Source organism: Pinus tabuliformis, chromosome 2_2, assembly GCF_031772625.1.
Source record: "Pinus tabuliformis cultivar Carrire ecotype Pingquan chromosome 2_2, CPIR1, whole genome shotgun sequence".
NCBI classification, from domain to species: Eukaryota; Viridiplantae; Streptophyta; class Pinopsida; order Pinales; family Pinaceae; genus Pinus; species Pinus tabuliformis.
The window spans coordinates 932,038,395-932,062,859 of NC_142300.1; the positions used below are offsets into that span (position 1 = coordinate 932,038,395).

At 36.6% G+C, this 24,465-nt stretch overlaps 1 protein-coding gene across 1 annotated transcript; it reads right to left on the bottom strand.

The window, feature by feature from the left end:
- Positions 1-838: 838 nt before the first annotated feature.
- On the bottom strand, positions 839-20,919 carry LOC149196195 (protein DETOXIFICATION 40-like). The gene is made up of 8 exons (XM_089408218.1): positions 20,464-20,919; positions 20,074-20,160; positions 19,820-19,876; positions 19,464-19,702; positions 18,807-18,925; positions 2,162-2,249; positions 1,246-1,337; positions 839-967 (listed from the first exon to the last, which is right to left on the bottom strand). Exons 1-8 carry the CDS (start codon positions 20,904-20,906, stop codon positions 839-841), a joined length of 1,254 nt encoding a protein of 417 aa, XP_089264344.1. The 5' UTR covers positions 20,907-20,919.
- Between the last annotated feature and the right edge of the window lie 3,546 nt (positions 20,920-24,465).

The following is a 24,465-nucleotide window of genomic DNA, read 5'->3' on the forward strand; positions in this document are numbered from 1 at the left end:
TATTAATTTTTGTTCACCTAGAGATTTGAAAGATCGAGATCGCTTTTACCTGAAGATCAGATTGTTTTACAAGGAAGTTGCAATGTTTCGGACATGCTGGAAGCTCCTAATCTTCTCCTCGTCCATTTCATCGACTCGCTCCTTCGCGTAGCTAAAATCCTTGTTAGCTGAGACATTAAGTAGATTCTGTCGATTAAGTAGTTGATCCAGTAGAGATTCGGCCAATTCCATCGATTCAGAACAGAATGGGCCAAATCTTAAGCCTTTCGCTCAGTTTTTGGTGCTTTTCTTAAGCTTGGCCACTAGGCTATCAGTTTCCTCTTCCAGTTTCCTCTTCCAGGATTGTGACAGCGACCACTGGGTTTTTATTAAAATTTTGCTGGCTCGTGGATAGATGGTGCAATTAACATGCCGAATGGAATTCTGGGTAAAGACTGGGTGAGCCGTTGAGGATGCATGGACCAAAAGAAATACAACACAATTTCGGTCTTGGAAAGTTATGTATCTTTATCTGGACTATTTGAATGCCTATGATATAGAATATGTTAAAACTTATCGGTTTAAATACTCAAAGTAAGCTCTTTGTTTGGGTGCTACAAAATTGTTACATCCCTATTTAGGCTAGTTATTTGTGAACAAGCTGTTCTCCCCTCCTATGTTTGGCTGGTTTTTTCTCCCTTATCTACATAAGTCATAAATCTCAGTCAGAACCTGTTTAGACGACAATTTAACAACTGTTTGCGGGTATAACGTTCCCCCATACAACCATATGCAGTGGGGTTCACAAAAGCTCAAAAAATGCCTATCGGAATTACTGGCATTCAGCCTATCCAGTAAATTATTTAACTGGCAATTTCCGAATTGGTTCCATATATCCAACTTCGTAATCATATGTAGACCCTGCAAACAGTGTGGTTTTCGATTTTGTGATATGTGGTTTGTCCGTAATGATTGCTATTGTTGTTGTCTGAACATAGGGGGATAAAAATTCCAAATTTTTTCTTACTGAACAGGCCATTAAAGCCAGTGAGTGGCGAAGAAGGCCTGTAAACTGTTTTTATTATTTAAACACAGGTTGCTCCAGGTCCTCGGCCTTTCTACCATATCACACACTGTGACACAGTTGATGCGCCACAGTCCGCCACCCTCTCTCTGGTCGCCCCTGCTAGCCATTCCGTCGATGGAAGTGTTTTCTGGCTGGCTGTCATTTTTCCAGTAGCGGACTTTTTGGAATCCCATCCATACCTGTCTCCCAACATCATAAATTTCGCCTGCCCCTAATGCGTCACCTCCACATTTCTCAAGACTCGCAGAAATGGCAAGTGCTATTTCATGGACTATAGCATTATAAATGTATTCTTAAGAGACTTTAAGTACAGTGTTGGGAAGCGGTTCTGACATCGGTTTTGGCGGTCAGCGGTGTGCATCATTTCTCCGGCGAACGAATTCTGATTCCGTATGTATTCTCATTCGCATTCATCCACCCGCATACCATCCATACATCACTCATTTTGAATTTGGAAACCCGCCGTCCCATGTCATACCATCGCCCGCATACCATCCATACATCACTCATTTTGAATTTGGAAACCCGCCTAAATACTGACTCGCGCCTTTCTCTCCTATTCACTGCCCTCCACTTCCTCCCTGCTTTATCAGTCAATATCGTCTGAATGCTTTTGAAATCGGGAATATGCCCAGGGAACACCCACGTGATACCCACTGGACAAGTTGCGGAAGCTCTGGAATGGCCTATATAGGCGATGTCTGGATTGGTTTTGAATGCAGGTGGGGCGGAGTCTCCATGAGACCTGCCGAGCAAACACTTTGGAGGATTCTTAGGGAGGTAAAGTCTTTATTATTATCTTCATCAGTTTCTTGAATATCTGTTACAGTTGAGGCTTAATTTCCGTATATGTTGTAGCTCATAGATTTCTATATAGTCTGTATATTTATATCATATATTTTTGTGGAACGAAGAGTGATGACTGTAGAACCTGTGCAGATTGTAGTAGAATATGAAAAGATGTTTGGATGAAGCTATTCGCTTCATGATAGGCAGATCGGTGCACAGACACAAATTTCTGTCTGTGTAGTGTAGTGTTTTATGGTGGGCAACTCTGGCACTTTGGCAATGGTTTTATATTGTACCATTACTTACCAGTTTCAACATTATCGTGTCTCAAACGTGAGAGTATATTGTAGACAGTTACTGCAGTAAATCTGCTCAAGTTATTTGATCTCGAATACTGAAATGGTTTTTGACATCATAAAACAAGCAAATTGTTTCGCTTAGTAATATCGTTTACTTCTGGCGGGAGTGGAAGAAGAGGAGCATACGGTTTAGCGTACTTGTAGTTTGTTGTGTTATTGTAGGATGTTGGGCTGGGGATTTCTGGGCCAATATGGATATCGTTCGGATGACAGGCGATGCAATTGATTATTTTGTTTCGCTGTGTAACGCTTCGAGGGTCTCTTCTCTCCCATTTAATAGCTAATAGGAGAAGGGCTGTTGCAAATTTCGACTTTTTTTCAATGGAAGTAAAATACAGAGGTTAAATTTGATGGAGAATAGGATGGGAAATTTGAAATGATACCTTAAATTTGTGAATAGTTATAATGTCATGTGTAATACACATATGAACATAAAAGCGTTTTAGGCTTGGCTTATTGTATTTGGAGTTTGGACTGCTTTCCTGACTTGGGTCGTTTAGTTTATTACTTTGGACAGAGGGTGGGTCATTGCACGGAAGTTTCGCAGTTGAATTTTTAAATAATTAAAAAACAATAATAAATTAATTCTCATTTTAATTTTAATGCATAAAGTATTTTATTACCTTTTACTAATGAAATATATTGTAATAATAAATTTGAATTAAATATATACCATTAAAGTGATCATTATAAAATAAATATTTATTAATATTATTATATAATATAACAATAATATAGCTATTCTTTAATAACTTTTTGTAAAGAAAAATGCTAATAAACATTTTACTTTGAATAAATCATACGGTTTAAGTATTTATTTATTGTAAGGTATATGACGCTTTCTTATAGTTTTTCTAATTTAATTTAAAAAGTATTTTAATTCTCACTTCATTTTTCTGTTTTTTTTACATGTGGAAGAGGCAAATTAAAGATATTTATTTTTATACATGTCAAAAAAAGGGTGTTATATTGTAATTAATTTATGGTTTTTTTTTTTTAAATCTATAAAGTTTGATACAACTTTTCAAAATTATAATATTAAATTAAATATTCTGAAAATTAAAACTCAATTCTTTATTTTTTAAAATTTAAATTCACTTGTTTCAATTTATAAATGCATAAGATGTAATTAATTTCGTGAAGTTTTAAATATAATTGTTAGAATAAAAATTATTATTTATAAAAAATAAAGTTAAAAATATATATATAATATCACTAAGTATCTATAGACGGCCACCAATTTAACACCAACAATAGTACTTCCATCAAATCAATTAATAAATATTTATATTTTTTATAATTTTAAAATTAATATTTTTTTTTAAATTCATGATTATTTTTAATATATAACAAGCTCTACTCCACCTATATTAAAATATATATCTCATGAGATCCATGGCATATTCCTCATACTTTATTATTGTTGTGAACCCTACTTCATTCTTGTTCTCAAGCACTGATCATCGATCACGTCAGACTAGTTAGTAGTTTTTAATGTGTGGTAAATAAATATTTTTTAATTAGTTTTTAATATATTTGATAAATAGATTTTTTTTTTTTTTAATTTCAATTTACGGTAACGAATCATAATAACATTATTATATAAAACACACATATATATTTAATATTACATTACATATAAATGGTGCTAATTGACATAATCAAAATAATGTGCGTAAAATATTTTTAAAAAAAATTATTTAATAAATAAATATATACTAACTATTAATTAGTTTTAAAAATACTTATTATTTATAAATTTAAATTTACCGACAAATTTGATAAATTGATATTTTATTATTCATATAAATATTTTATTTTTATAAAAAAATTAAAAAATAGCCCAAATTCAAATGCTTTCCAAAAAAAATCAATCATATGATATTTTAATGAAAGTTTTATTTGTTTTAAATATACTAATCAACATAATATAACAAAGTTATTCATATATGTAAAACTATATATGAAAAATATTAACTCATTATTAATTTAAGATTAATATTTGACTTTCTATAAATTGTAAAAAATAAGTAAAATATAAATATATTGATAAATTTGAAAATATCACATCTTAATTATTTTATAAAAATGATAAGTTAAAAGAAAAAAACAACCATAATTTAAATATTGTTAATGAAATCAAAGCTTCAAATTCCATTTGGCTTAGATATACTTAATTATCAATATGATGCAACAAGTTACTTGTATAATTAGAACTATGTATATTTACTATTTAATATGGTAAATTGCAAAGAATAAATAATAATGTTATTAATCTAAGTTTCCACTGCAACAAAATCTTGAATTGGTCGTTTCCACTGCAGATAGAGATCTGAGCTCATGTAAGGAAGATATGACATCATGATGACATTGTGGATGAAGGTGATTCAAGAAGGCAAAAATCAAGAGGGAGCTAACATTCTTCTCAAAAGTTGTTCTTCGATTGCCTCCTAGTGACGATTGCAGGTACGTGTTGACAATTTTCAATGGCTTTGGAAACAAAGGGAGAAGAAGTGGAAGAACGAAGCAAAGATTGTGACAAAAGGATTTGTCCCAAAATCAAGATTTGAAGATTCAAGCTTAAGAGTTACCTAGACTTATGCAAAAATGCAACAAAATATAGATATACACATAAACATAGAGATGCAGTAGAAATAAGACTTCATTTCATTAATATCAAACAACTGAAATATGTTTACATACATAAATGGAAATAAACTAGCCTGAGCGATGGTAGCTTATCTCTTAGAAGAGATGTGGCGGCTACATGCCTCTGAACTATGTTACAATGAGGCTCAAAGGCCTATTTATTATTTAGAAACAATGGAAGACCATAAAAATCCAAAAACCTAACCCTAGGAGATGAAGCACCAAAACTGTGGGCCTAGTTTGAGTAAATTGGTACATCAAATTCTCGTGGTCGTAACATTGAGATACAATCTCCATTTGGTTATCATAATAGCTATTTTCAAGGATCGCAAAGAGGAAGTCGAAAAATAATTAAGCCAATCAATTTAGAGCTTTTTCAGTCTCTCTATTTACCCTAAAAACGGTTTTTAGTCCCTCAAAATGGTTCTGGAATTTTAGGACCCAAAAAACTTCCAAAAATAGTAAGTTGTGTTACAACTAAGGAAACTGAAAGGAAACAACAATGGTCACCCAAGTGGAATAGGTGGGTGGCCACCCATATCCACCTAGATCAATCCCCCCCCCCAAAGGAAGCAATGGTACCCATTGCGTTGAGTGCCTTCATGAAATGGGAAAAATTTTGCTAAACTTGGTCCCTAATAAGCCACTTACCTTGGTGTAGGAGTTAGTTAGCTTTGAAAACATGATACAATTGGATCTTCTGCTGGTGATTTTTCTTGATTTGCGTGTCCATGATCCAATCAATTGTGGCTTTTTCCATGCAGTCTCGGTTTAACTCTGTTGGTGTGAGCTGTTCAACAATGTATATGTGTGTAGTAATGGTGGAAAGTATTGTCAAAGGTGGTCCACATTGAACATTGGGTGCAGTCTAAGGATTGGTGGAATTCTGAGCTCGAAAGCATTATTCCCTACAACCTTAGTGATGGTGTAAGGTCTATATTGTAGCAGGCGAAGCTTGTGGTGGGACCAAGAAAGGCGTTCCTTCTACAAATGTAACCAAAATTGGTCACCCACCTGGAACTTGTGTGGCACCTAATGTTGATCATGACGGTACTTGTGTTTAGCATTGGCTTTGTCCAAGATTTCGTGGACTTGTTGGTGGATGTGATGAATTTGCTCAATGAAGTTGTTAGCCCTGTGAGCTTCAGACTGGACATGAGTTGAATATGCCTAAGTAGTTGCAAATGGTATGGCCACATCAATTGGACACAGTGGCTATAATCCCAACCCCACCTGAAAGGGGTTGTCACCAGTTGAGCTATAAAGAGCTATGTTGTAGTTTTGTTGGACATAGGTGAGGCTTTCATCCCATGTTCTTGGATGCTTCAAATTGTACATACACAAAATGTTTATGATCTTGTTGTTGACAACCTCTATTTGGCCATCAGTATGGGGGTGGAAATTTGTGGACTTAGTGAGCTTGGTAAACAACATCGAACAGAGACTTGACCAAAATGTACTTAGGAACCTGCTCTCCCAATCTGAGAGAATGGACTGTGGGATCCCAAAATGTACCCACACTCGTTCAAAGAAGAGATTAGTGGTGGCTTCTATTATGATACTCTTCTTGTAGGCCACCAAAATGGCCATCTTAGAGAATTTGTCGATGACCACGAAAATGTAGTCATTTCCATGCTTAGTAGAAAGAAGGCCTGACATGTAATCCATGGAGATGGACTCCCAAGGTCAACTAGGACTAGGAAGAGGAGTATATAAGCCTTTCTTCTTGATGTTTGCTTTAGAAATAGTGTGAGTAATGCAGCATCTCATGTACTTTCCAACATCATGTTGAAGCTTCGGCTAATAAAAATACTTCCATAGCACTACCATAATTATCTCTACCCCGAAATGTCCAACACCCCGGCTGTAGTGTGCCTCCCAAATCATCTTGGCACGCTCTCTTGAAGGAACACAAAGTGTCCCAGGTGGCTTAAAAATGAATCCTGGAGGTGAAATTTTGGAAATTTCTTTCCTTCCAGAAGTGTCTGGTGTGTGTTGCCAAATTTTGGATAGCTCTTGTAAAGATGCGACCACCCCACAGTATCATTCCCACAAGTTTCAAGCACAGTGGTCAGCTCCATTGTCGGTGGTTAGCTGACGAAGTTTGCAAAATTGTTGTTGTTCCCTTCTTATAATTAATGTTCAAATGGAATTGTTGCAAATATGTGGACCATTTCTGATGACGATCGTTCTCCAACTTCCCTTGTGTCTCTACGAACTGCAGGGGTTGTTGGTATGTGTGGATGACCATTTCCTTCCCCAGAATGTAATTCTTCCATTGTCGAAAGGCCTCCATAATCAAATACATCACTTTGTCATAAGCAGGATAATTTCGGACAGAGTATGAAAGTGTCTCACCATGAGGTATAGCTACTTCATTCGATGAAAACTGTAAGCCGTGTGGAGTGAAAAAATCCCATTGCCCACCAGCAGGGATTTTCTTGTCATAACCGCAAGAAAACAGAGGAAGGCACCCCATTAAAATTATTGTTAGAGAAGACACATAACAAAAATACTTGACTTTTGTAAACCATAGATTTATCTTCTGCACTACCATGCTTAATACCCAATGGCGCAATCGCAATATATTTTTCTTGAATAACCAGCATTCTAGTTTTCGTGTTATAACTTGCCAGCATAGACCGACTCCTTGAGGAGTAGAAGACTGGGCTGTTGTCTGCGCCGGAACGAAGTGATCGTCCAGATAATTTGCAGTTGATTTCTAATCATTGCCTTACAGTCGTAGGGATATAAATGACATCATGTTCCTGATTATAGACGGTTGAAACTAGTTTATGAAACACCCATTTACCTATTCAAAAAGATCACCAAGGGTTGGTAAAATCACTGTACTCAGCTCCTAATCATTTTTTTCCAAAACATTAGATTATAAAAATTATGAAACGACTATTGTTTATTCAAAAATTGCGTTGAGGGTTGTGATTATAAAATTTCCAAAACATTAAATTATAAAAATTATGAAACTACTATTTGTTTATTCAAAAATTGCGTTGAGGGTTGTGATTATAAAATCACTATGTTCAGCGCTTTATAATTTAAATTATGAAATGGCTATTTGTTTATTCAAAAATTGCATTAAGATTCTAAAATCAATGTTGTCAATTCCTTATCATTTCTTTCCAAAACATTAAATTATAAAAATTATGAAACGACTATTTGTTTATTTAGAATTTGCGTTGAGGGCTGTGATTATAAAATCACTATGTTCAGCTCTTTATCATTTCTCTTCAAAACTTTAGTTTATGGTACATTTAATTTAGAGTACTGTTTACATGATTTTTTTCCAAGACTGAGTTTTTCCAAGAATGGAGGATCCTTTAGCGCATAGCCAAAGTTGGTAGAATAACCAAACACGACAATTGACATATACGGAGGGAGACAACCAATCACATATCACCAAGCGGTCTCCATTGGACACATCGACCCACAGATCGACCCCAAGGGAGGTATGGAGGTCATGAAAATGAAAGTGTCAAGAGAAAGGGCATTGGGATACGTCAGCACCAACAGGCAACAATGATGGCCAATGGGGAGCGTTTCGGGCGGTCCCCATGGGACATGTCAACTCGGAAGGCAAACCCCGATGAGTTTGTTAACATGCACAAGAGGGAAGTGCGTGGATAAGGGAGTTTCGAGCTTAGCACCTGGACACTACCCTCGACTTGTTTCACATAGAAATAATATCTTGGGCATAGAGAAAAGAGTCGCAAAGGCTCTAGGAGCATCTAAGCACTAGCTCCTTGGATTGTTTCGCGTAGAAAGGAAGGAGTGAAACACATAATAAACAAAGGGGCTATCAAATAGGGAGCTTCGTCCTTTGGGTTGATGGGTGGTCATTCGCCTAAAAACGTGACCAATGACGTGGAGCCATTAACAAAGGAAAAAGGCCTCCTATAGGACTTAAAAGGGCTTAGTGCCTAGGGCCTAAGCCAATGCTCGCCATGACTCGGTCTTATGGTGGATAACAGGAAAGGTGCCAACAAAAGGGACCTAACACAAAGAGGTCTTATTCCTAACACAAAGAGGGAGCATGACCACAAGGGGAGTATACTCAAGTCAATATTTGAGTATGAGATTATGCATTGAGAATTGGTATCATTAACTAGTATAAGTTATGCTTTGCATGATAGAGGCTAATGGTGTTTGTTGCATATGAATCAATTGACTATTATGATATCATTCTAATTGGTAATTAGTATCATACATTGGATTTATGGTGAAAGGAACATGGTGCATATACGGAAGATGTGCGCATATACGGAACCTGGGCATATACGGAAGATGTGTGCATATATGGAAGATGTGCGCATATACGAAAACTGGGCATATACGGAAGATGTGCGCATATACGGAAACTGGGCATATACGGAAGATGTGCGCATATACAGAAACTGGGCATATACGGAAGATGTGCGCATATACGGAAACTGGGCATATACGGAAGATGTGCGCATATACGAAAACTGGGCATATACGGAAGATGTGGGCATATACGGAAGATGTGTGCATATACGGAAACTGGGCATTTACGGAAGATGTGTGCGCATATACGGAAACTGGGCATATACGGAAGATGTGTGCATATACGGAAACTGGGCATATACGGAAGATGTGCGCATATACGGAAACTGGGCATATATGGAAGATGTGTGCATATACGGAAACTGGGCATATATAGAAGATGTGCGCATATACGGAAACTGGGCATATACGGAAGATGTGCGCATATACGGAAACTGGGCATATACGGAAGATGTGTGCATATACAGAAACTGGGCATATACGGAAGATGTGTGCATATACGGAAATTGGGCATATACGAAAACTGGGCATATACGGAAGATGTGCGCATATACGGAAACTGGGCATATACGGAAGATGTGTGCATATACGGAAACTGGAAACTGGGCATATACGGAAACTGGGCATATACGGAAGATGTGGGCATATACGGAAACTGAGCATATACGGAAGATGTGCGCATATACGGAAATTGGGCATATACGGAAGATGTGCGCATATACGGAAACTGGGCATATACGGAAGATGTGCGCATATACGGAAGATGTGTGCATATACGGAAACTGGGCGTATACGGAAGATGTGTGCATATACGGAAACTGAGCGTATACGGAAACTGGGCATATACGGAAGATGTGCGCATATACGGAAACTGGGCATATACGGAAGATGTGTGCATATACAGAAACTGGGCATATACGGAAGATGTGAGCATATACGGAAACTGGGCATATACGGAAGATGTGCGCATATACGGAAACTGGGCATATACGGAAGATGTGGGCATATACGGAAGATGTGCGCATATACGGAAACTGGGCATATACGGAAGATGTGTGCATATACGGAAACTGGGCATATATGGAAGATGTGCGCATATACGGAAACTGGGCATATACGGAAGATGTGCGCATATACGGAAACTAGGCATATACGGAAGATGTGCGCACATCTTCCGTATATGCCCAATTTCCGTATATGCACACATCTTTCGTATATGCCCAGTTTCCGTATATGCGCACATCTTCTGTATATGTCCAGTTTCCGTATATGCCCAGTTTCCGTATATGCACACACCTTCCGTATATGCCCAGTTTCCGTATATGCACACATCTTCCGTATATGCCCAGTTTCCGTATATGCGCACATCTTCCGTATATGCCCAGTTTCCGTATATGCGCAAATCTTCCATATATGCGCACATCTTCCGTATATGCCCAGTTTCCGTATATGTGCACATCTTCCGTATATGCCCACATCTTCCGTATATGCCCAGTTTCCGTATATGCCCAGTTTCCGTATATGCGCACATCTTTCGTATATGCCCAGTTTCCGTATATGCGCACATCTTCCGTATATGCCCAGTTTCCGTATATGCTCACATCTTCCGTATATGCCCAGTTTCCGTATATGCCCAGTTTCCATATACACCCAGTTTCCGTATATGCACACATCTTCCGTATACGCCCAGTTTCCGTATATGCACACATCTTCCGTATATGCGCACATCTTCCGTATATGCCCAGTTTCCGTATATGCACACATCTTCCGTATATGCCCAGTGTCCATATATGCACACATCTTCTGTATATGCCCAGTTTCCGTATATGCGCACATCTTCTGTATATGCGCACATCTTCCGTATATGCCCAGTTTCCGTATATGCCCACATCTTCCGTATATGCCCAGTTTCTGTATATGCACACATCTTCCGTATATGCCCAGTTTTCGTATATGCACACATCTTCCGTATATGCCCAGTTTCCGTATATGCGCACATCTTCCGTATATGCCATCTTCCGTATATGCCCAGTTTCCGTATATGTGCACATCTTCTGTATATGCCCAGTTTCCGTATATGCACACATCTTCCGTATATGCCCAGTTTCCGTATATGCGCACATCTTCCTTATCCACGCACTTCCCTCTTGTGCATGTTAACAAACTCATCGGGGTTTGCCTTCCGAGTTGACATGTCCCATGGGGACCGCCCGAAACACTCCCCATTGGCCATCATTGTTGCCTGTTGGTGCTGACGTATCCAATGCCCTTTCTCTTGACACTTTCATTTTCATGACCTCCATACCTCCCTTGGGGTCGATCTGTGGGTCGATGTGTCCAATGGAGACCGCTTGGTGATATGTGATTGGTTGTCTCCCTCCGTATATGTCAATTGTCGTGTTTGGTTATTCTACCAACTTTGGCTATGCGCTAAAGGATCCTCCATTCTTGGAAAAACTCAGTCTTGGAAAAAAATCATGTAAACAGTACTCTAAATTAGATGTACCATAAACTAAAGTTTTGAAGAGAAATGATAAAGAGCTGAACATAGTGATTTTATAATCACAGCCCTCAACGCAAATTCTAAATAAACAAATAGTCGTTTCATAATTTTTATAATTTAATGTTTTGGAAAGAAATGATAAGGAATTGACAACATTGATTTTAGAATCTTAATGCAATTTTTGAATAAACAAATAGCCATTTCATAATTTAAATTATAAAGTGCTGAACATAGTGATTTTATAATCACAACCCTCAACGCAATTTTTGAATAAACAAATAGTAGTTTCATAATTTTTATAATTTAATGTTTTGGAAATTTTATAATCACAACCCTCAACGCAATTTTTGAATAAACAATAGTCGTTTCATAATTTTTATAATCTAATGTTTTGGAAAAAAATGATTAGGAGCTGAGTACAGTGATTTTACCAACCCTTGGTGATCTTTTTGAATAGGTAAATGGGTGTTTCATAAACTAGTTTCAACCGTCTATAATCAGGAACATGATGTCATTTATATCCCTACGACTGTAAGGCAATGATCAGAAATCAACTGCAAATTATCCGGACGATCACTTCGTTCCGGCGCAGACAACAACCCAGTCTTCTACTCCTCAAGGAGTCGGTCTATGCTGGCAAGTTATAACACGGAAACCAGAATGCTGGTTATTCAAGAAAAATATATTGCGATTGCGCCATTGGGTATTAAGCATGGTAGTGCAGAAGATAAATCTATGGTTTACAAAAGTCAAGTATTTCTGTTATGTGTCTTCTCTGGCAATAATTTTAATGGGGTGCCTTCCTCTGTTTTCTTGCGGTTATGACAAGAAAATCCCCGCTGGTGGGCAATGGGATTTTTTCACTCCACACGGCTTACAGTTTTCATCGAATGAAGTAGCTATACCTCGTGGTGGGCCGCTGCCACCTTATATGATGAAAACTGTAAGCTGTGTAGAGTCAGAAGCTCCCATTGCCCACCGGCTGGATTTTTCTGCCATAAGCGCATGAGATCGGAGGAATATAGAAATATTGGGCACTTGCAAGTGGTCAACTTAATGCGTCGCCCCAGCATGCCTAAATACCCACATGCGCACATCTTCCGTATATGCCCAGTTTCCGTATATGCACACATCTTCCGTATATGCCCAGTTTCCGTATATGCACACATCTTCCGTATATGCCCAGTTTCCGTATATGCGCACATCTTCTGTATATGCCCAGTTTCCGTATATGCACACATCTTCCGTATATGCCCACATCTTCCGTATATGCCCAGTTTCCGTATATGCGCACATCTTCCGTATATGCACACATCTTCCGTATATGCCCAGTTTCCGTATATGCACACATCTTCCGTATATGCCCAGTTTCCGTATATGCGCACATCTTCCGTATATGCCCAGTTTCCGTATATGCACACATCTTCCGTATATGCCCAGTTTCCGTATATGCGCACATCTTCCGTATATGCCCAGTTTCCGTATATGCGCACATCTTCCGTATATGCCCAGTTTCCGTATATGCACACACCTTCCGTATATGCCAAGTTTCCGTATATACACACACCTTCCGTATATGCCCAGTTTCCGTATATGCGCACATCTTCCGTATATGCCCAGTTTCCGTATATGCACACATCTTCCGTATATGCGCACATCTTCCGTATATGCCCAGTTTCCGTATATGCGCACATCTTCCGTATATGCCCAGTTTCCGTATATATGCCTATTCATTTCACGAAAATGATCATGTGTTGTTCATCCCTTATGGATTTGGGAGTCTGGGTTTTGGCTAACACAATATATTTAGGAGCGACTTTAATATGACCCTTTTATTCTTGGCAAAAAAAGGAGATAAGCCCATGGGGCATAGAATAGACAATGATGGTGTGTACTATTAGAGATCTTTGTGATGTGAAGGTCATTGGTTTGAAACTCAATGGGAAAAAATCCAATCATGTTAAGGGCTAGTGTAGCCCAAGCTGGGTGTGATCCTCGATTGATTTTGACAGATTAGATGCCCCTAGATCGTGGTTTCTCAAGCCAAAGGTTAAGCATGCAGTCATCTTAGGACTCACACAACTTAGCAAACAAAAATAAGGAAGAGATAAATTCAAAGATTAGATCCAAGAAAATATGGAAGATTTAAATAGGAAGCTAAATCTCCTTGATATAAATTATTTAAATAAGTTCACTTTGAGCAATAAGCAATCAATCCTTGGTCGCATTGTTGCTTGTCTTGATCATTTCTTTATTATTGATTCCTTCTTGGAGAAAGACTTATTGTTCTCTTTCAAAATTCTCCCATGATGCAACTTACCTATCTTGTTAGAAATATAGGACAAAGGTAATTATGGTCCTCTCCCCTTCAAGTTATTCCTGATTTGGATTGGATCAAAGGGTTTCTATGATTTGATCAAACAAGTTTGGAGGCAATGGATTACAAGAATCCCAATTCACATTTGTGAGAAAAAAAGTTAAAATTTCAAAGAGGCAATAAAGACATGGGCTAAAAGACAAAAGGAAATTAGGCAAGCTTTGATTACCCAACTACAAATTAATCTGGAATCTCTTCAAAGAGTTATGGAGCATGGATTAATTACTCAAGAAATTATTATGAAAGAAAATAAAAAATTTGAAGCCTCTCACTCTGCTTTGAAAGAAGATGAGGAATTTTGGAGGCTCAAATATTGTGACTTCTCGCTTCAGGAAGGAAATATAAATTCTAAAGTCTTTCATAATTGAGCTCAAAATTGAACTTTGAAGAACAAAATCAAAGAGATCACAATGAGAGGGAACAAAATCAATGATTTTGGACTAATCCAAGATGAGGAAATTTATCATTTTCACAAGTTCTATAGCGTGATGGACCTCACAAATGCAGACTTAAAGGAGATTATGTTGGATAATGTTTTAGAAATAATTTCGTAAGAAGATAACAATTCCTTACAAAAGGATATTACAAAGGAGGAGATCAAGAGCATACGTTTTTCTTTCAATCAAAATAAATCTTCGAGACTTAATGGCCTCTCAACCTATTTTTAGTGAAAGAGACTATTAATCCATCATCATTTGTATAGTTCGGGCCTACTTTACTCTACAGTGTATCTTACAAAGTCATTTCCAAGATCTTGGTTGTAAGGCTCAAACTTCTCCTTCCAAAAATTATTTCAGAAAACATAGGATTTGTCTTTTAAAGAAAAAACTTTGACAATATTATTTTGGTTCAAGAAGCAATACATTCCATCCAAAAAAGGGGTGATAAATGAAAGTATCAAGTTAGATATTGTAAATTCCTTTGATAAAATGCACCATAGCTTTCTCTTTAAGGTATTCTCAAAATTTGGTTTTGATAGCAAATTTATTCACTGGATATCTCTATGCATTTAAGCTCCTTGGATCTTGCCATTCGTTAATGGAAAATATTCTAGATTTTTCAAACTTTCAAGGGGCCTCCACCAAGGCTGCCCTATCTCCCATTTTTTATATATCATAGTTGCAGATTATCTAATTTCGAGATTGGATTTTGAGAGAAGAAGTGAAAGGCTTCTAGGAATTCAATTTGCAAGGGAAATTAAGATTATAAATTCTTCACAATTTGTAGATGACACTTTATGTATGGGAGGAGATTCTACCATTATGGCCAGAAGGTTTAAGTCAATCTTAGACCATTTTTTGGAGGCCTCAAGGGGCATGATAAACTCTAGGAAATCACATATCTATTCTTTGAATATTAGTGTTAGAAAATAAATGCAGATTGCAAGGTTCTAGGATTTCAACATATGGAAACTCGGAAAGTGTTTAAATATCTTGGCATCCTTATATGCCTAAAATGACACTATGTGTAGACTTTGGTGAGTATAGTTTCAAAATTCAAATCAAAGTTTTCTCAATGGGGATCATGTTCGTTAAATTTTATTAATCGTATAGTCTTGGTTAAGGTTGTTCTTTCAACACTACCCCTCTATCAGTGTTATGCGCTCTTGGATCCTCAAAATATCATCTCTTTAGTGGCTAATTTTTTTTTTTGAAATTCCTATGGGAAGGAGGTATAACCAACACTAAAATGTTTCATCTAGTAAAATGGGCCACTGTTCAACAACCTAAGCACACGAGGGGCTCAATATTAGAGATCTAGTGCTCATGAATAAAGAAATTGGAGCTAAAATTGTCCATGCTTTCTCTCCCTAAAAGATGAATGGTGGAAGGTGGTGTTGTGCTCAAAATACTTCCCTTTTGGGTGTGATTCCTGCTTGGTTGTCTCCCTTCTCGGATCTATAGTGTGAATTCAACTCCCATTATGAAATTAGGGATTTTTTTTGGAATCCTAATAATGGAGAAAGTATTAATATATGTGAAGAAAGGATTATGAACAATTCTCCTTTAGAAAAGGATAGAGACTCGATGTCACTCAAGAATGTATTTGTTGCAAATTGGAAATTCTCCTTCGCCGATATTTCTTCTTAGGATGGTAGAGGAAAGTGGTGTGGCAGAAAATTTGATTTCATAACCCCCCAACCTGGTCCATGTTGCTCATAAACTTTGTAATGCTCTCGCTAGATGTTCCCATTGGAGTCATGATGTTCCTAACGAACAAGGATGGGATAATTCGGTGTATACAGTTTGGGATTTTCTTTTCTCACGTGGTTCTCCTCCAAAATCATGTTGTTGTGAAAAAAATTGGCATCCTAATAGCCTTCCCAAGATTAATTTCTTTTGTTGGTTATTGGTGCATAAGTAGATTTTGACCACATAAAATCTTCAGAAAAAGGGAATCCATGGCCCTTCTCGATGCTAATTATGCAAGAACAGTGAAGAATATATCCAACACATTTTTTTGGAGTGCTCCTATATAAAAATTGTATGGATTACAATTATCACCCATTTGAAAAACTAACTGATATGGCCATGTTCGCTCTAATATCTCTTTTCTTCCCGGAAATTTCAATACTCAGGTCGATTCATTCAAAATCAATTTTTTTAACCAGTTTAGGAAGCCTAACACAAGTTCATTTGTTGTTAATTCTGATTAGCAAGGAGCGAATTTATTTTTAACAATACTCAAGTGCATCCTCAATTGACAACAATTAAAGCTTTGCATTTGTGCTCCTAATTGTGGGTCCAAAGTCCTTGTAAAGTATCCTCTCCTCAACTTTTGGATCCCTTGGAACTTGTTTGGCTTTCAAAGCTCTCCCTTCCAAAGGAAATCAATTTTGCCCCAAGGCTGCTACAAAATCTATCACAAAAAAATGGAAACTTTGCCTCTCTTGGGAAGCCTTCAAGGATTGGAAGGCACATCTCTCGAGCTTTGTCCTTAGCTTTGACGATGCCTCAAAAATGAATCCAATAGTGGCAAGAGGAGGAGGGGTACTCTATGGCCCCAATGGAATTAAAGTATTGAAGTAGTTATGGGGATTAGGAAAGATGACAAATAATCATGAAGAAGCCTATGGTCTTCTACAAGGCCTCCTTATAGCTAAAGAAAATAATGTCCCCTCTCTTCTAACTATTCAACACATGTTAAAAGGATCCTTTCCAAGGGATAAGATATTGGAAAATCTATTAAATCAAATTATAAAGGTCACAAAAAAAATCCCTTCAATTAATTATTTCCATGTTTTACATGAGAAAAATAAAGAAGCAAATGAATGTGCCAATGAAGGTTGCATCCTAAAGTTTGGAGAAAAGTTAGATGACTAATTAACACCGTCCTTTGTTCCTTAAGTTTCAATTCCACTGAATACCTTGTTAAGAATTATTTAAAAAGGAGGATGAAATATGTCATTAGGTTGAGGAACTAATCTTGTTGGTAACATCTTGGTGGACATGAATGATTCTACTAGCTCAAGTGGTCTGACTATAAATAATTCCCTAGATCTGAATAAACCTATGGATCTGGGAAATAAACCTATGGATCTCGAAAAGTACAATGTAATGAAAGATTTTATTCTCAAATAAGTTGGATGTTTTGAATTCTTTCCTTTATTTTGGGATCCTTTTGGAATGTTTTCACATCCAAATACATGTTCTTTGTCTCTCAGTTTAGCGTCCCTAAACAAAGGATAATTTTGATACAAATTATACTAGGTATCCTTGAAATATATGACAAATTTGAATTATAACCTTGATATAAAATTATGAAATTAGCAAAGAATTTGAAATCAATACAATTATTGTCATTTTTGCTAAAAAAATAATAATAAATTTTAATATTATATAGATATTTAATTAATTATAATATTATTTAACTTAATAAAGTTCAAAAATTAAAATTTATAGAAATTGCTATTATCATTTTCAAAAATATAAATATAAAATACAAATATTCTCATTATTACTAAAAAAATATGTAAATAAATTTGAATTAAGTATGATACTTAATAAAATTTAAAATTTAAAATTATAAAAACTATATTATTATTTTTCATAAATATAAATCTAATACCAAAAAATTTGTGTTTGGTAAATTAAAAAATAAATCTAAACTAAGAAGTAAATTAAAAAATAGGGAACAAGGCAGAGAATTCTCATTAGGGCATTGAAAGTGAGCGTTTTATTGAGGAAGAATGGCTCACTCATTTCACTAACTTCTATCTTGGTTCTAATGGCTAATTGAACTAGCCATGACTTGCTATGCTTACACTTCTTAAAAGTACATTTTGAAACCACTTTAGAACTTAAACTAACTATTTTAAAAAATATAAATAAATAAGAAAATTATTTAATTTTTAAAACATTTAATTTTTTATTTTATAATATTTAATTTTTTAAATGAATAATAACATTACTGTTATATCAAACAATAAATATGTAAAAATAAATTGAAATAAGATTAATAAAAGATATTTTTAATTAAAAAAATTAATATATATATATATATATTAAATTTTTATTTATAATTTTAATATTTTATTTTTTTAAATTAATTTATTTAATATGAAAAATATAAATGTTTACTAGTTAGGATTAGGTGTTAATATTTTTTGATGTGAAATCATTCGTTCAATTTCTTGTCTAGATCAAAGTGTGATATATTCAACATGAAAATATAGCCCTACCAAGTTTTAAAATATATATATATATATATATTTAAAATTTATATAATTATTAAACTTACCTTCACTCCAAATCCAAATTTAAAACCCAATAAAAGCCCTGTAGGAATCCCAACAATATAGTAGCAACCCACATTAATGTAAGCCACAAGAGCTTGCCATCCCCAACCAACAGCTACACCTGCATGATAAGCCAAGAAACATACATCAAAGCTTCAAATATTTTGAAATTTAATCGACAAAAGTGATATTAATGGTATGTTTATTGATTTTAAAATATTTTCAAAATTTATAATTCAAATAAAATGATCAATATTTTATTATTGTGTTGTTTTTTTCCTTTTTTATTACACAAAGAACACTTATCATAAGTTGTCAAATGAGTAATGGAGACAGTGATTGTTATCCTCACATGCTGGTTAATCTGTCATCCTTATACAATCAAAATCAAACCACTTATAACTATCAGTAAAAACAACAAAATCTATATTGAAAAAAATAAACTTTTAAAACATACTCCGAACCCTTATATTGTTTTATAATAAAGCAACCTTTTATCTTTATCTCATATATATATATATAAAATTAATTAATTAATTCCAATTATAAATTAAATTATGTAGAGTAATTTCAAACATAAAAGCATCCAAAACTGCCAAACCTTGTAATTTTCTCAAAATTTAATAAAAAAATATATATTTGAATAAAATTTAATTAACCTGAAAGCACGGGTTGTATGCCATTGAGAATAACTGAGACAGCCAAGAAAGGGCAAAGTTCTGCCACAGCATCCGAGACTTCCTCCCCTTCGGTAAATGCATAGCTAATGATGTTGCGTAGCAAGAGAATGGCAATGGCGAAAATAATCGAGATGATGAAAGAGATTGTCGTCACCACTATCACTGAAAATGCCGCTGCTCTGGGATTTCCTGCGCCGAGCTCATTGCTTACTCTAACACTGGACAAAACAAAATGGCAAGTATATTCGCCCAAAAAATCTTTAACAGATGCCAAAAGACTGTATTCAACATAAAATTTATGTGAAGAGGAGAAGATTGAATCATGGATCACTGACCTTGCTGCTGCGTTGAAGCCGACTGAGATCATGAACAACAATCCCAATACTGTCATACTGTACACAAAAATTTAAAGCTTTAAACAGTGAGAGGAAATTTAAAGCTTTAAACAGTAAAGAAAGAAAATGATGTAATGATAAAGTTATTAAAGATCGGTAAAGAGAATCGTGTCTGTAGATTGATCTGCACCAATTTGGTAAAGGCAATTTTGTTTTAAAATATAGAAAGAAATTTAACTAAAAAGGAAGAATACCAGATAGATAGTGAGTCCAATGCAATTTCTGGATTCTCCAGAAGACCGGCCAACAGAACCAATATCTGGAGATACCAGGTCTCCAAACTAATGTCATAGAAAACCAGTCGGTCAGTGAAATGTGAACTCAAAATAGGAATCAAGAAAATATTTAAAATGCTAGCAATGGCGTAATTTATGAACCTAAATCAATAAAACCAGTAAATTTTAACCGTGAATTCAAAAGCTGAAATCAATGTTGAAAATAGCATAATTCACAAAACCTAATCAAGAAAATCAAGAAATGTTAGAAAATAACATAATTCACAACCCTGTTCAAGAAAACCAAAAAATGTGATCAATGAATGGACTCATGCTAACATAAGTAGGAAGGTGGAGTGTAAATCTTACCATAACATGATGGCCGAAGCGATAGAAAGCTTCAAGAACGACGGCAGGCCGGAGAAGGCCTGAAGTGAGAAGCCTGTCCATGTGTGCTTGCATTTTGGGGTTTTTAGGATATATACAAACTGAGCAATGACGACGATCCACCACGACAGACTCAGCACAAACGCCGCCCCGAAGATTCCCCAGCCGAGTTTGTAAATGGCGAGCCAGCTGAGCAACAGGTGGACGAATATCGTGCAGAATGATATGAAGGCGCTGGGCATGACGATGCTCTGAGCCTGCAGGAACTTCTGGATCGGAAAATTGGCGGCATATGCGTATATCTGGGGAATTAGGCCGTAGACGAATATAGCGGCCGCGGTGGCTATTTCCTCCGACTCCCGCAAGAGCAATAGTAGGGACTTGGAGAAGACGTAGATGAGTGTGAGAGGTATGGCCGTCGCCATGAGAAGGACGGTGGATCGTTAAATGCCGAGCAGAGAAAGGCGCGAGTCAGTATTTAGGCGGGTTTCCAAATTCAAAATGAGTGATGTATGGATGGTATGCGGGCGATGGTATGACATGGGACGGCGGGTTTCCAAATTCAAAATGAGTGATGTATGGATGGTATGCGGGAAATGATGCACACCGCTGACCGCCAAAGCGGCTATCAGAACCAGCTTCCCAACACTGTACTTAAGGTCTCTTAAGAGTGCATTTATAATGCTATAGTCCATGAAATAGCACTTGCCCGCAGAAATCCCGCCTGCTCAATACGCGTCACCGCCACAATTTACAACGCTCGCAGATATTGCCAAATTTGGATTCTCCCGAAAACACATTCCTTTTGTCAAATTATGTAATAGAAGTTCCAAAATGGGATGTTAATTGGCGGCGTGACTTCGTGCCATAAACATGTCACTTGCTCTGTTATCTAGATCCTCATTTATGATCACCTCAGGATATCTAACGTTTTATTCCGATTGTCAGCCTTTTTTTAATTAAAATTCCTATCACATCTGTATTTGGCGGCAACCATCCATAAATCACCTTTTAAGGGTTCGTACGTGCAATCTTCCATAATCGCAAGTTTCTCCGGGATTGTTATTCCCAAGAGGGATGTTCACCTAATTCTATCAGTCCCGCTATCCACCTATATCTTTCAAGTCTTAAGTGTGTGAAAATTGTCAGTGAGTGACATATCACTCACCATAATTTAATTCCGATAAGATGGCGAATTACCCCTCAGATGTTTCTGCCAACTCTGCGCTCATACGTGCCACTGTGGAAGCCGAATCCAAGAAAATCAATGCTGACATCTAAGCTTGCCAAAACAGCCCTAGGTCTCTCTATGCATGGCGTTCTATTTTAGGAGATGGTTTTATGCCAGATGTCATGGAGAGGTCCCTTGATCCTTTGGGTGATAGTCACGTACAACAACACCATCGTCCCAAAAACCGCTCCATTAAAACCACTTCTCCTCCTACGCTTGCTTTGGACAACAATACTCTAGTTGACCGAATTACTAGCCTTCAGAAAAGAGCCCTAGTAGGTAGATGGTATTTTGTTGAGATGGAAGACTCTGATACATGCAAATGGATAGAGAAGAAGTGGAAATTGATGTTAGGGTACATGCCTACAGTCGTTAAGCTATTGAAGGGATGGACAGTTTCCACTTCTTTAGTCAGGAAGACTTGAATAAAATTATAGCTATTCCATGGATTCATGGGAAAAGTTTCTTGGCTCTCTATAAGTGGTATATTGTGTTGAAAAATGTGCAACAAGAAATGCTAAATTTAGAAAGTGCTAAAAAAAGATCTGCTAAAGATAGCACTTTTAAAAATAGCAGTGTGGCTAGTGAGATCATTGGCCACCTTGGGTGAGAGGTGAAACTGCTAAAAATAGAATTTCTGGGTCCTTTCCTATTTATAGCAGTCCCTCGTCTATCTATAGGAAGTAAAAACGAATTTGGTCTTAACAGTAGTTTAAAATATTAATTAATTAATCTCCATGAGTTAATTAGTTATGGAAAATTAAACTAGAAGTCTTTGTGAGATCATGCAATTATTTTCTCTCTTGATTTAGGAATTTATCCCTTGATTAAAGGAGATAAGGTTCAGTTCTATATTGAGAGGGAGTTGTCTATAATGCGACTTTTTGAGATTCCGGTGACGGAATCCGGCGGAAGAAATTGAGATGAAATCATGATTTTTTGCAGTTAAAATGGTTTTTTTAACTGCATATTCGGATTCAGCACCCTGGAAAACCCCTGGGACGCTTTCATTGTGCAGAAATTAGCTATCAAACTTGGATTCCGATAAATCACTGCCGGATTTTCACCGGAAAAAATCGCCGGAAAGGCTTTCAAAAAGTCGCGTTAAAGACTACGTCTATTGAGAGGATCACTTGACTTAGTTTAACTTAGTCAAGTCCAGTTAGATTATTTTAACAAGTTGTTAAAATAATGAAATATAGTTTGCTAATGCTTGCATGCATGTGACAACTATTATTTTAGATAACTGAGCATTCCCTCATGGATAACTGATGCATGTCAGTTCAGACAGAGACTCAGTTGAGATCATATGAGGGACAGTGTACTATCAGATGCTTGGATATTTCTAGTAAGTATTCCTTGCATGGAGAAGGATCTATTTCCAAGAGAAATACGTATTATAGGAGATTGGAGGACTTGTGGCTTCTATATTGAGGTCTAGGTAGTCTATGATCTTCATCCTCTGATTACAGAGAGAGCATGATAGCTATTGAGCTGATTCTTTTTGTAAGTTGTTGAGGATCTCCACTTGACTGATAACACAAAGTTGGTGTTTTATGCTGGTGCTTTCCCCAGTGATATATTCTGTGTTATGTGTGATTGATTCCTTCTTATGAGTTATATGTGTTCATGCTTGATGTTGCTCATGGTTGAATAGCTTCTGCAAAGTTTATGGTAGATGTAAATCTAGTATTATGCTTTAGTACATTGCATATATCAGTTTGATCTGCAAGTGAAATTTCTACATGATATCAGTGAGCTAGTTGATTTGTAGAGAAAATTCTACATGGTATCAGAGCTATCTGATTTGTAGAAAAATTCTACAAAAATTCTACATATTGGGTACAACCCTTTACGGAATACCCCCTCCAACAAGTTGGTATGGGTAAAATTTCCAAGTCTTCCCCTAGAATTATGGACTAAACAGGCTCTGATGAGATCGGAAATGAAATCGGTAAATTTGTATACATAGATCATCGATGTCTGGGTGCACAGGACAAAAGGGTTGCCTGGATTCTCATTGAAAAAGATTACAGAGGGGGATTTCCCAACCACGTTGAGCTGCACTGGGGTGACATTGGGGAGTTCCCTTTACATGTTCTTTTTGCCACAAAACAATACACATGTGTCAACAGTGCCCTTTACGACCGGGTGGCCGTTTCCATGGCAGAAAATGTTATAATGGTTCTATGAGACCACTCTTGGAAACGGGTCGAAAAGGCCGACAGAATCAAAAAGGGAAAGAGACCTTGACACAAAAGTATCCCCTACAGCAAACAGATACACACTCTCAATAGAATTCTCACCTTCCACATGCATTTGGATCAATAGTCTCCTCACCTATTACAATTTCCTCATCTCCGTTAAATTCAGATTTTCCGTCATCTGATAGCCCACCAACATTTATGGTTCATCCGCCTCCAGAACTGGTTAATGTCCAGGACATTCCCATTCCTTTGACAACCACCCATCCATGACCAGATATTCCATCCACCTCACAAATAGCTTATATCTCCCCTCCAGCTCCGCCACGACGTCAATCAAAAGATAAAGGATCGTGTCTCAATGTCACTCCGCCAAATTCCCCAACTGCATCGCTGACAAATTCGGTGGGGAGTGACCTAGACCTACTACTACAAAGAAAGACTCTTGATCTCCGTACTCTTACCATCCATAAGCATGTGGATAGCTCATCTCCCCATATCAGTCCAAACTCCGCGGGGAATATCACAGTTCGTAGGAAACAAAACCGT